The sequence below is a fragment of the Rhinolophus sinicus genome, chromosome 4 (genome assembly GCF_057876585.1).
Source record: "Rhinolophus sinicus isolate RSI-liver-muscle chromosome 4, RSI-T2T, whole genome shotgun sequence".
NCBI classification, from domain to species: Eukaryota; Metazoa; Chordata; class Mammalia; order Chiroptera; family Rhinolophidae; genus Rhinolophus; species Rhinolophus sinicus.
Window position 1 is genome coordinate 71,013,589 of NC_142504.1, and position 13,740 is coordinate 71,027,328.

The 13,740-nt window shown below is 34.4% G+C and overlaps 1 protein-coding gene across 28 annotated transcripts in view; it reads left to right on the plus strand.

Moving 5' to 3' along the window:
• EPB41L3 (erythrocyte membrane protein band 4.1 like 3) overlaps window positions 1-13,740 on the plus strand; it is a 237,916-nt gene that overhangs the window by 177,690 nt on the left and 46,486 nt on the right. For all 28 annotated transcript variants that reach the window (XM_074340302.2, XM_074340320.2, XM_074340319.2 and 25 more), the window contains 2 exons: window positions 7,804-7,908; window positions 9,083-9,125. In XM_074340302.2, the coding sequence (XP_074196403.2) occupies window positions 7,804-7,908; window positions 9,083-9,125 (148 nt within the window). The remainder of the gene's footprint in view (window positions 1-7,803; window positions 7,909-9,082; window positions 9,126-13,740) is intronic.

Below are 13,740 nucleotides of genomic sequence, written 5' to 3' on the forward strand. Positions count from 1 at the left end.
TGTCTCCAAGTCAGCTGGAATCATGAGCAGCTCCTCACTCCGTCCTTCCCTGGCTTCAGTGCCCTGTGTTTGCTTCTCCCAATCCTTCCTGTCACCTGCTAGGGAAGTTGTTAATGCTTCTGCTCTATTACAAAAGAGGGAAGCAAGACATTTATTAACCCACCCGGATGGATCATTCTTTAGTCATGTAGCAGCTTCTTAAATACAAGTCTATATTTTAGCTCTACAAAGGTACTATGCCCCCCTTAAAAACATAAAACTTAAAAACATTTTTAAGTCATATATTGTATTCAGAGCTTTAAATAGAAGTTTGTTGGATTTTTTTCTTTTACAGTTTGGTGTTTTATTTCTCATTTGTATCATTTTATTTCAGCATTTGGTTGGTTGTCATTTCTTGATACCTTAAATTTCTAAAGAAAATTTGTTGGAAAAGATACCTTAAGATTTTAAGCATGTGTGTGTATGTAAATAAATTTTATCATAATGCAGCTATAAGTGTGTTGGTACAAGAGGCCTAAACGAAGCTGTTTTGGGTCTAAACTAAATCTGAAAAAGTTATACATTTCCTCAAAAAAATTTCTTTAGAGTCCTTATGTTTAAGAATTTTTACATTATAAACATAATTTAACCTAAAATGTACCTAACAACTTAACAACCATACCTGCATGAATCGCCTGGGGATGTTAAAACGTGCAGATGCCTTGGGCCCAACTTCAGATATTCTGATTTATTTGACTTGAGGTGGGTTCCTGGGCATGGCATTTTAAAAATGCTCCCAGGTTCCACTGTTGAAAACCACTAGTTTAAAAATATTGCTTCTATGACATTGGTTATGATATGCTAGTGAGAAAAAATTATGTAAAGTTTCATCAAGTTAACTTTTTAATCTCTTAATGCCTTGTTTCCCCGAAAATAATACCTAGCCAGACCATCAGTTCTAATGCATCTTTTGGAGCAAAAGTTAATATAAGACCTGGTCTTATTTCACTATAAGACTGGGTCATAATATAATAATATAATATAATATAATATAATATAATATAATATAATATAATATAATATAATATAATATAATGTAATGTAATGTAATATAATGTAATATAATATAATAATATAATATAATATAATATAATATAATATAATATAATATAATATAATATAATATAAATACAATACAGGGTCTTATATTAATTTTTGCTCCAAAAGACACATTAGAGCTGATTGTCCAGCTAGGTCTTATTTTCGGGGAAACACGGTGGTATTTAACCAAAATTGGTCTCCATAAAAGATTAATTACAGAAGGCATGGTGCCACTGGGAATGTCTTTATAGCCAGTTGGGATATAAGGTGAGTGAGCAGAGACAGCTGTGATATAAGGCAGAATATGGAAAGTGCCTCTTGGTGCGGTAAAGTGTTATAATGTCCAAAGGAGAGAGAAATCACATTCAGCTGGGAGGACAGGAAGTGCTTGAAAGAAATTGCACTGGAGAAACTTTGTGAAGAATGAGAGAGACTTGACAGGCAATAGGTAAGGCAGAGCATTTGGGGACATTTAGAGCTTCAGTATGGGTAACTCCTGTAATGGATTGAAACATCAAACCTGTTTCAGTCTGTGCACTCATAGCAATAGTACAAAAAAATCTAATTGGTGACTTTTGGTCAACTCATTACCTTGAAATTGGATAAAGGGAAAGGAGTGAGCACTGATCCTGACTTTCTTCATCAAACTGTGTCACTGGATAAGCAGTTCTGACAAAGAGAAGCATGTCTCCGTAGACAGTCCAACTAATAAATGGAGCAAGAATGGTTAGGATTAGAATATTCCCATCCTGGGGGGAGGGGAGTGGTAGATGACGGTAAAGAGGATCCAGTATATGGTGATGGAAAGAGAACTGACTCTGGGTGGTGAACATGCAATGTGATATATAGATGATGTATTACAGAATTGGACACCTGAAATCTATGTAACTTTACTAACAATTGTCACCCCAATAATCTTTAAAAAACAGAATTTCCCGTCCTGCAACCTCAAGTTAATGGATTTAGGGCAATGATCATCAGGGACTGCCAATATCACAAACAAAGCAAGGTTTGCTTTATGCCTACTGGTGAAGTTACACAGCATTGCTACGGAAATCAGTCAACTCAGAATCTGATTAAGTGTCTACATTTAACTACCAGTTTACAGGAAATACAGGAGACAGAGGAACTAGTTAAATTACACCGTGGAGATGAAAACAGCAAAGTCTAGATGAGGGAACTCTACAGGCAAATGACCTGGTCTCTTGAACAAATTAATTTCAAGGGGAAACCCAAGGTAATTGAAGAATTTGCGGATTAAAAGAGACTAAAGAGATATGTCAGCCAAGGCAGTGTTTAGACTTACCAAACAAATTGAAAAAAACTGAAACAATTGGGAAAATTAAAGTACTGACGAGATACGTGATTCTATTAAGGACTAATTGATCATTTTGTTTAGATGTGATAAAGGTATTGAGATTACTTTTTTAAAGAGTAGAGTTTCATAATAAGACATATAGAGATAAAATTATTTGCTGAAATGTTTGCTTCAGGATAGAGGGGGATGGCGCGTTGAGTGGAACTATAGATGAACCAAGGTTGTGATCCTCAGAGGGCATTTGTTGAAACTGGGTGATGAGTATGTAGGGTTTCATTATACCTCCCTATTTTTGTATGTTTGAAATCCCCGTATTAAAGTGCTTGCTCTTCTAAGTAGACAAGTAAAACTAAAATTTTTAATACAAATTTTCCAGGTGATGCTGGCTGATGAGCCATACATTGAGAACCAGCGTTTTACAAACATTATTGTAAAAGTCTTGAATGACCTTGACTTGAAAAAATTTCATTAATGCTGCAGAAAAGCTTGTTTCATCTGCTGTATTTGATTATAATGGACATCCTCTTAAATGTAGTGCCAAAAAGAATGCCTCTGAAACTTAGCTAATACATCATTTCAGTTGTTTGTAGTTTGGATTACGTAGTTGTGCAGTGTAGCTCATCATCAGTCACTTTGATCTGGCGCATGGCTTGTGTTTGTTACCAGATCTTCTTGGCTTTAGCTCGCAGGCATTTTAGACTCGACGTTCCTGGGCATGTATGTATGTGGGATGGAGGAGGATGGCAGCCTATCCTAGAGTCTTGTATGTGTTCTGACTAACAATTTTGATTTTTCTAAAATGTGTACTCTGAAAATTTTTAAGTTTTTGTTTACTCATGATAAAAGAAAATTGTAATAGTTTAAAATAAGACATTAAGTATTTTGTCAGTATTTCTCTTTTTAACTAATAGACTTTTTTAATCAATTAGGTTCACAGAAAAATTGAGCAAAAAGTACAGCAAGTTCTCATATAACCCCTCACACTCTCCTCTCCCCTCTTTCCCTATTTTTAACATTTTACGTTAGTGTGCTACATTTCTTAGTTAGTTGATCAACCAATATTGACTTACTATTATTAACTAAAGTCTATAGTTTACATTACAGTTCACTCTTTGTGTGGTACATTCTGTGGGTTTTGACAAATGTATAATCACATGTACCCACCATTATAGTATCATACTGAGTATTTCACTGCCCTGAAATCCTCTATGCTCCACCTATTCATCCCTCCTTAACCCTGGCAACCACTGATCTTTGCACTGTCTCCATAGTTTTGCCTTTCCCAGAACATCATATAGTTGGAATCACAGTATACAGCCTTTACAGATGGGCATCTGTCACTTAGTAATATGCATTTGAAGTTCCTCCATGTCTTTCGATGGCTTGATAGGTCATTTCATTTTAGTGCTAAATAATGTTCCAATGTCTGGATTTTATAACAGTTTATTTATCCATTCACCTAATGAAGGACATTTTAGTTGCTTCCATGTTTTGGCAGTGTTGAATAAAACTGCTGTAAACATCCATGTGCAGGTTTTTGTGTGTACATAAATTTTCAGCTCCTTTGTGTAAATAAGGAATGTGATGGCTGGGTAATATAATAGTGTGTTTAGTTTTGTAAGACACTGCTAGACTGTCTTCCAAAGTGGCCACACCAGTTTTCATTCCCACGAGCAAGGAATAAGAAAGAGTTCCTGTTGCTCCACATCTTTGTTAGCATTTGGCATTATCTATATTTTGAATTTTAGCCATTCTAATAGGTGTGTAGTGGTATCGCATTTTTAATTTGTAATTCTCTAACAACATATTGTGTTGAACATCTTTTCACATGCTTAGTTGACATTTGTGCATCTTCTTTAGTGTGGTGTCTGTTCAGATCTTTTGCCCTTTTTAAATTTGGTTGTTTTCTTGTTGAATTTTAAGAGTTCTTTGTGTATTTTGGATACCAGTCCTTTATCAGACATGTGTTTACAAGTGTTTCCCCCCCAGTCTATGGCTTGTCTTTTTATTCTCTTAAATGTTTTTCTCTTTTGATACACTTATCCTAACACCTAACAATTTCATAAGTCAATTTAGAATATTTTTAAATTAAAATAAACTGCACATTAAAATAGTTAAGAATGAAAGTTGTTTCAATTGCTTCAGGGTTTACCATTCTTAGGATATATAAAGTCTTTCAGATTGTTGGGCTGCAATATCGCCATTACTCTATCAGAAACAGAAATCCAATTTTTCAGTGGGATAAAAGAGGGCAGTCCACCATTAGTTTTTTACCAACCAACCTTTCAGGTTTCGGTGTTAATAGTGAATAGTTACATGAATTGTGAATGCCTTTGAGTCATCAACATGACTGAACAACTCACAAGAAAACAGCAAACAAGACTAAAAACTGTTAGACTTCTCTGCTTAGGTAAATTATCCGTTGATTTAGAATATTTCTGTCAAAAAAATTTAATCTACTCAATTCTTGGCTCGTTATGTCTGTATGTGTAAAAACACCCAATGACAGGAGGGTAACTAAATTTGATCACTTGATGGACATCGTGTCTTTAGGAACCAAATATTTAACACAAATTCTCTAAAGCTTCCCGTCTGATTGTTGAGCTTTAGTCATATATATGTTAGGTGTTATTAAAGATACACATAGATGTCAACAAGTAGAAATAATTTACCTGAAACATTGAATAATGTGCTAGAAAAAAAAAGCATCTGAGTTAAAAGAATCAAGAATTAGGGGAGTTGGGTGTGATTGCAGAGGGGATCCAGTTCAAGGCTGGAAAATTGTCCCAACTCCATGTCCTCCACTCACTGAAAGTACCTTTTTCATCAGTGTGCCTAAGAGTGCTGAAGCCGCGTATCGGCTCCCAGGGAAAGAGCGCTATGATCGTTAGTAACGTTTGCTATGAGCAAAGGGGGCCCAGTGACAGCATCAAGTCCATGATCGCCTTGCTCCATAGTCTTACATCCTCAGTCAAGGATGAGAAAATGAAGGCCCAAATAACTTTAAAACTTTTTCTAATGTCATCTAGGTAGCTGCGGGGAGGGGTGGGGGGGAGTGATATTTAGCGGGTAGGCATTTCATTGTTTGCATATAACTATCTGTATTAGACTAGACAACTGATCTTGGTTCTTAGGGACAAAAAAAAATCTCTGGTGTGAAGAATGGACCACTAAGAAATTATCTTAAGAACTGTTTATACTGTTTCAAATATTCAGTAAGAAAAAGTCTGTTGTAGTCAAGAGACAGCTATGACTCATTACTAGAAATCAAATTGTGAGAAGCTGGGAAACTAAGAGCCAGTTAGTGTAGCAGTCTGTGCTTGACCTAATCCATGTCACCTGTGAGACAAAAGGAAGAGCATCGCAGCCAGAAGACAACTAATTAAAACACTGCCCAAGACAGCCTGTGGCATACGGGCTGGGTGGCTGTGGTCTGCTGGATCAGAGGATATAGGAGGCTTTGTAGACAAATGTTTATTTATTTGTATTTGTTGTGTTTTATTTTCACTCATTGAAAAAGTACTTGGCCAGACACTGATAAGTATTTGTCTACTGTGCTGTGTGTAAATATTGTGGCCTAGCTAAAGCAAATTAGGTACTAAGCAAGTAATTGATACCTAAAGAAACAGCAGGATGTGTTAATAACACCAAAACTTTTTATTGACACCAGAAGAAGCTATGTGCTCCTACAGCAAAAATGCATATTAGGTTTTACATTACGTATTCTGCCATTTGTCGTTCACTTGAGCTATAATAATAGCTAACGTTTGTGGAATGCTTGACATGTACCACCACTGGACCAAATTTGAGCACTTTGTTTTTGTTTTTAATGTCAATCATTCCAAAGAAGATGATGGTATCATACCCATTCTACAGAGGGAAAAGCAGAAAGGTTCATAGAGCTGTAAGGGACACAATAAAAATTCAAACCCAGTCTTATCTGCTAAAGCCAGCCCTCATGGCTATGACACAATACTTCCTCTCATCTAACTTCTATGAACCTGAGTTCTTATCTATAAACTGGAGATAATACCAATGGAAGCCTCAGAAGAACCAATTTTTGTGTGAAAACTTTGTAATTTGTTAAGCATTATTCAGAAATAATATGCTATTATATATAAACAAAATATTTAAACCATTGAGCAGCATTTCATTGTCATACCATTTATTCCTATCCATTGAGTAATGTTGTTACGTAGTTTTGCTAGCATACAATTTATTTTCATACATTATTAAACTTTTTCAGACATCATTGATTATTTAGCTAGCTACAAGTCAGGCTTTACTTTTCTGTCATAAATTTATCTTTTTTCCTGAATAGTCATACTTGAAGGGACTAATTAAGTTCCAGTATAATTATGATTGTACAGTAATTCATACCATTTACAGGTCTTTTGAATACTTATTATTTTGGCATGCACATTGTTTATCAATTTTCATATTTCTCATTGTTACTGCATTAAATCTTAAAGACAAATGTACTTGATGTATTAGATATGAAATGTTGGTACTACACAAACAAAAAGTAGTTTAGCTTAATTGTTACCAGTTAATCCATCTCAGACTCCAAGGCCATGTTGAAGGACGGTTGAAGGATTAGGTGAAAATATGATACTATGTATCATAGTAAATTAAGCTGATGGATTTTTTTCCCCAGATGACTGTCATTTCCTTTTCTCCAAATGACTGCTTGATGGCCAAAAATATAGAACATATATTTATGTCTTGTGTTTATAAATAACTAAAATCTTTAAACTTAATGAACATTTAATAGGAAGGATTTTTCTCTAAAAGAAATTAAGAGAAAGCTGAACACTGTAATACAAAACTGAAATTTGTGGCAAAAACTGAAAATAAACTAATGAAGTTAAACGGGCTTTAGAAAGTGATTCATGGTTAGAATTTCTAAAGTAAGGATTGGTAGAGAAAGTTTTAAGGGCAGGTTTATGACAAAGAATAGGGTTAATTCTTCCCAGGCTCGAGATCTGATAACGTGGGGAATTGAGTTTGGGCATTCTGAAACATGGCTTTTATTGGTCCTTTTATACTCTTACTGTCAGGATTTCTATATTTCACAAGATGTTTGAAATTTCCAAAGCACCACAGCATTTCCCCAGCTACTTCTATTTAGAAATCATCCACAGTTTACCTGTACTTACTCAGTGACACTAGTGATTGTTTTGTTTGTTTGTTTCTTTGTTTAGCTGAGCTTTTGTAGGTTTGGGTCCACTTTATTGAGACTGTTTACTAGCTAAAAAGGAGATGGGGAAGCGTGCTCACACGTGATCATCACTTACTGTGTAGTTACAGCAAGCAGTATTTTAAATTGTATCCATTTTTACTCATGGCAGTTGAGAAAACTTTTTTGAGTGTGTTGACTTGTTTTTATGTTTTGTTTTCTACAGAAACGCTCCAGAGGCCAAGTGCTCTTTGATAAAGTATGTGAACATCTGAACTTGTTAGAAAAAGACTACTTTGGGCTTACGTATCGAGATGCTGAAACCCAGAAGGTGCGTGATTAAAAGCAGTACAAAATATTATGGCTTGAACTGCTCATTACTGCAAGAAAGTGAACTAAAACTGGATTGGTAAATCTTTTCTCCACCTCCCCTCACACTCCCACATTTGAGTTCCTAAATGCTGCTATTCCTTCATAAAGGAAATTATTGACAACTTCCTTTAATCATGAATATTGTGGAAACAGTCAGTGTTTGTGTTCCATGCGTGAGTTATGTATGGTTCCAGGAATGCATTTTATATGGTGCTTTTTGGGGATGATATATTTCAGTGGCTTTGAGCCAATGAAAATCAAATACATTGATACCTATATAGAAAACATATTTACTGGCTGCTGTCCTATTCCTAATTCATCTCATTATGTTTTCATGTTCTTGCCAAATCAAAATATGAGTTGTTTGCTGACCTGACACATGTCTCATGTAGTTAGTAGGTATTTAAGGTTTATTGTAATACCTCTGTAGACTTATACCTGAGAAATGCAGTCTTTTCAGGGCTTTACCTCACTAATACCCACAACCTGAAAAATAAGGAAGAAATTGTTTCCATTGTATTGTTGCTGGAAACTGAGTCACAGAAAGTTTGCTCGTAGATGTTACATTTTTTAGTGTTGTGTGATGAATCATACTTAACTGCTGAATTCACTGAATTCACTGGACAGTGTTTAGCTTCAGTATTAAACATTTGAGTGTTCTGATCAGGAAAATCATAAATCTCAAGCACGTGTTTATTTGTTAGGAAAGTTTTCTAAGTAGCTACCTAAGAATCTGTAATCAAAGAAGTCACTATGTGGGACTGAATGGCCAGGACATAAGTGTGCCAAGTTACATGTATCCTTAGTTTTTTCTAGTAACATTTGAACATAGAATCCACCGTTTTTTCTCCCCTGTCTCTCTGCTAGCTTGAATCCCTAAAGGCATTGGTTGTAAAAGAAAAGAATTTTGTCTAGAATGAATTGTGGACATGTACATTTTTTTCACTAGCCCAATGCCTGGACCCTTGCAGGACCTGGCAAAGGGGTACCAGATATCGGGGAAGGACCCAGCTTGAAGGGCCTACCAGCAACCATTCACTCTCAAACATGCTTAGCACATGTCTCTGCTGGCTCAATATTAAGTCATTTTTACTCTTCTCTGATTCAAATTCAAACTATCATTTCCTTTTCAGAATTGGTTGGACCCTGCTAAGGAAATTAAGAAACAGATTCGAAGTAAGTTCTTTTGGATTATTATATGTGGAAATGTGAAGATTTTCAGAAAGTAGGTTGTTTAATCCATACTCATGTGCCTGGTGTGAATACGGTTTTTTGAAAGACAGATTAAGATCTCAAGTTTTATCTTTGGCAAGTTGGTCTAGCTCAGGTCCCATTTTCAATCATCACAACTCGGGAGTAAAATGACTATGACATTCGGCCTATTCCCTTGCCTGTACACAGATGTGAACTGTGTAAAATATAAATCAAGTGATGCTCCAATTGGCAATTAATCATTTAAAGTTCCAAACTTAATTATTAACGTTCATTAAGCCTAACAAAAGTATAAAAGTCAAGCTAAAAGTAATCATTTAATAGTTTAGAAATAGAATAACAAGTTGTAAAAACTTTACTGTGTGATGACAGCCTCTTTTTCTTATTGCCGAAAGGCAAGTTAAGAAATGCATATTTCCTAGTAGATAAAACAATTGCATGAGCAACTCACAAAATTGAATTACAAGTAGCTAAGAAGTATTAGACAGGTACTAAATCTTACTAACAATTAAATGCAAATTAAAATGAGACATTTTTCACCTATTCAGATTAGCAAAGATTTTCGAAGTTCAATAATACCCTGCACTGGCAACTATGTACAAAATGGGTAGAAATATAAGTTGGAACAACCTTTTAAGAAGGTATTTTGTGTCAGTATTTATTAAAATTTTAAATGTGCTTATTCCTTAACCACTTATAGACATATATCCAGCATATGTATGAGACGAAAAATGTACATAGATGTACATGTATGAAAGTTCATTGTGATACTGTTTGCAATAGCAGAAAACTAGAAGCAACTTAAATGTCCATTTATAAAGAAATGATTAAATCAATCATGGGATTTCCATACCTTGAAATACAAAGCAGCTATACAATAGAATGAAGTAAAAGAAACATATCTTAGTTCTCATTAGTGAGACAAATCATATTTGTTTTTAAAAAGTTATGCATATATTGATGTGCGGAAAAATTTTGGAAGAGCATGAAAGATACTAACAGTAAATACTTCCCAAAGTGGCACTGCATTGTAAGGGTTAAGGAAGAGGATTTTTTTTTTTTTAAATTAAATTTATTGGGGTAACAATTGTTAGTAAAGTTACCGTGTTTCCCCGAAAATAAGACCGGATCTTATATTAATTTTTGCTCCAAAAGACGCATTAGGGCTTATGTTCAGGGGATGTCATCCTGAAAAATCATGCTAGGGCTTATTTTCCGGTTAGGTCTTATTTTCGGGGAAACACGTCACATAGGTTTCAAGTGCACAATTCTATAATACGTCATCTATGTGTCACATTGTGTGTTCATCACCAAAAGTCAGTTCTCCTTCCATCGCCATATGTTTGACCCCCTTTAGAGAAATTTTAAAAATTTTATTTTTAACCCTTTTCTGTATCGCTTGCTTTTGCCATAAACATGTATAATCTTTATAATTTTAAATTAGTTACTTTTTTCAAAGCAATTCAGTTTTACCAATAAAATCTAGATTAATTTTCCTGAACAACTAATTCTAGTTGAATAAATTTGACCAGTTTATTAATAAGAACATTATTCCCATTGAGGTTTTCAGCAACTTAATATTAAGAGAAATGTTTCTAGTGCATTTAAATGTGCTGAAATATTAAAATATGCCAAGTACTAATAATACATAATTAGCAGTAAGCAGTTTGAAATGGTTTGATACTAGATAATATGTCAAAAAAAGGGAAAAAGTCACTATACTTCTAGATATTAGAGAATCTGCTAATTATTTATACAACTGTAACATTTTTACTACATTTTTGAGAAATTTGATGTATTCACTAACCAGAAACTTGCTGAGCAGTTTGATAGAAATATGTTGGGATTGAAACCAGGGACAGCTAGCTACAGTTGTGATAAGTAGGTGAAAACACTTTTTTAGTTCCAGGTAGTCCTAATAAAAATTTTTAGATAATGACTATATTCTAAGAATCTTTTTATGGAATTATGAAAAGCAGATGTGCTGAATATAACTCTTAACATTTTGTGTGCCTAAAGTCCTCTGTACTCATCCAACTAATGAAATGCTGTTTTGTACTTCAGTGATTTGTAATTACAAAGCAGTACGAAAATATATTAAATGTTCAAGAATAAGACATAATACTGTTACAAGCAAGGCTGTATAAACAGTTTTCTTTCTATTGTTATTGGAATTCTTTGTTTTCCTTCACTTTCTATATATCATGTCACCTGCCATCCTTTCTAAGAGAAGAAAGCTAAAGGAACAATCAGAACATGAGATTTAAAGGACATTTTCATGCAGTTCAGGCAATGCAGTTCAGACAACAACATGAAGAAAACTAAGTGACAATCTTGCAGAGAAGGGAGGAAAAAGGAAAAATGGACTTTCTTAAAGTAGAATTTGGTGTTTTTATCTATATTCCTTATTATTTTCATAACACTAAAATGCCTTCTTTCCACAAAATTTACATTCTACCAAGGCAGAAAAGTTTTATCAAACTATTATAATTATTGTACCATTACCCTCCTCTTCCTAAGTATACAAGATAAAAGGATGTTTCCTTTTTTTTAAATTAGTTTCAGATGTACAAAACAATGTAATAGTTAGACATTTACACCCCTGGTTTCCGTCTTTCTGTGGTCCCCAGTATGTCTCTAGAATGAGATTTTCACGAGAATGGCAGTCAACCTGGTAAAGATTTTAAGTGACAAATTTATGAGAAACAGAAAATTCTGAAACCGAAGTGTTTGTTCTTATGAAAAAAATCTAATTATAGTCATATTTTATTCATATCTGATGTCAAAATTTTAAGTAGAGTGTATTTTATGATATGAATATAGCATATTTGTGATATAGTAATTTATGATATAGAGTATATAATATACAGTAATTTTATGCTATAAATGCAGTATACTTACAAATTTTAAGATTTGGCAGGCAAAGAAGACTAAATTTTTTCATAAAAATGAGCTCTTCAGTTTCACAATTTTCTGTTTATCATAAATTTGTGATCTTACATCTTATATCAACATTATAGGAGCATCATTTTAGTGCAGTCAAGCTGTTTTATTTCCTGTTTCTAATGAGGTATCATCTGAGCAGATGTAGGCTTGCAAGCTCATTCATTGCATAATCATGTCCTCTCAGTTGATCTGCTTCTACCATATTCTTTATGGAGATATGTATTTAACTGGATTTTTTTTTTCTTGATTAGGGTGTAGATGGTAATTTTCTTAAACTTTCCCACTGTTTCAAAATAATGTCTTGCAAAGCCTTATAGTTATTTGGGTTATAACCTTAGGAAAGTAGATTCTTTAGGATTCGTGATTTTCAAAGTGTAGTCCCCAATCCTACTTAACTGTATTAGAACCACCAGAGGGTTTACTGAAAACACAAGTTCCTAGGCGGTATTCCAAATCTCTACAATAAAAGTCTTCGGGTAGAGCCTAGGAATTGGCATTTTTAATAAGTACCTCAGATGCTTCTTAGACCCACTTTGAAACTCACTTTCTTGGAATGTGGATTTTTGCACAGAAGTATCTTTCTTACACTTTCGTTTTTAGTTTCCAACTAGAGTGTTTACCCAGAATTTATTACGAGATTATTTAATTACATTGCTAAACTATTCATTGGATTCAAGGCATACTTTGAAGTGGATGAAAATTGTGATAGAGCAATAAATCCATTTCCCATAACTAATTCATTCATTTTAATTTCTCTTGCTTGGGGGAAAGCCAGCTCTCATTTATGAACCTCACCAGTGGCAAGCATGGGTAGTGGACCCATTTTAGCAGGAAATGAATAAGAATCAATAGGAAAATAAACCAAATCAGACTACTTTTAGGCTAACAAAAGGACTTTTTTGTGAACAGTGAGGAAAATAATCACTAAAAATATATTTAATTGACAGATATTTTATAGCTTGTAATTCTTATAGGTCATGTTTCAGTAATATTTTCTGAGTGATTTAAAAATAATATTAAGCATCAATTAACCTGGTCTTGTGCCAAGTCCTTTATAAAGCACCTCAGATGTGGCCCCGCCATGAGGAACTTTAAGTGTAATATGAATGGTAGTGTCAAGAATAAACTAGAATTAATAATTAGACTTATGCCAGCTATGATGGAAATATAGGTAATCTAGACAACTAAGTATTTCCTACATAAATAAAAGAATTAGTGCCAAAAGAGAACCTAGGAACTACTTACAATACTGTCTCTTTCTGAATGTTTGGGAAGGGCTCATGAATAAAATGGAGTTTCCAGATGTCATTTAATGGGGAGAAGGGAGTGTTAGGAGGTCTTAGGAGAGTATTGAAGCATAAGGGTTGGACTGTGAGGTGACAGAATCAGAGTGACAGGAAGGCTACATGTGGCATGGATGAAAGGCTTCCAGTACGGAAGCCAGGGAGACTGGGAGGAATTTTTCATCAGCACATTCAGAATACAAGCAGGACCTATGCTGTGGCACTTTCGGTGTGGTTATTGGGTGGAGGGAACAAATGTAAACAGTGTCCCAGGAAAGGAACACCCGGACTTGACTAAATTACTGCATTGAAAGGCCAAAAGAAAAGAGCAAGATGAATATAAGTTAAAG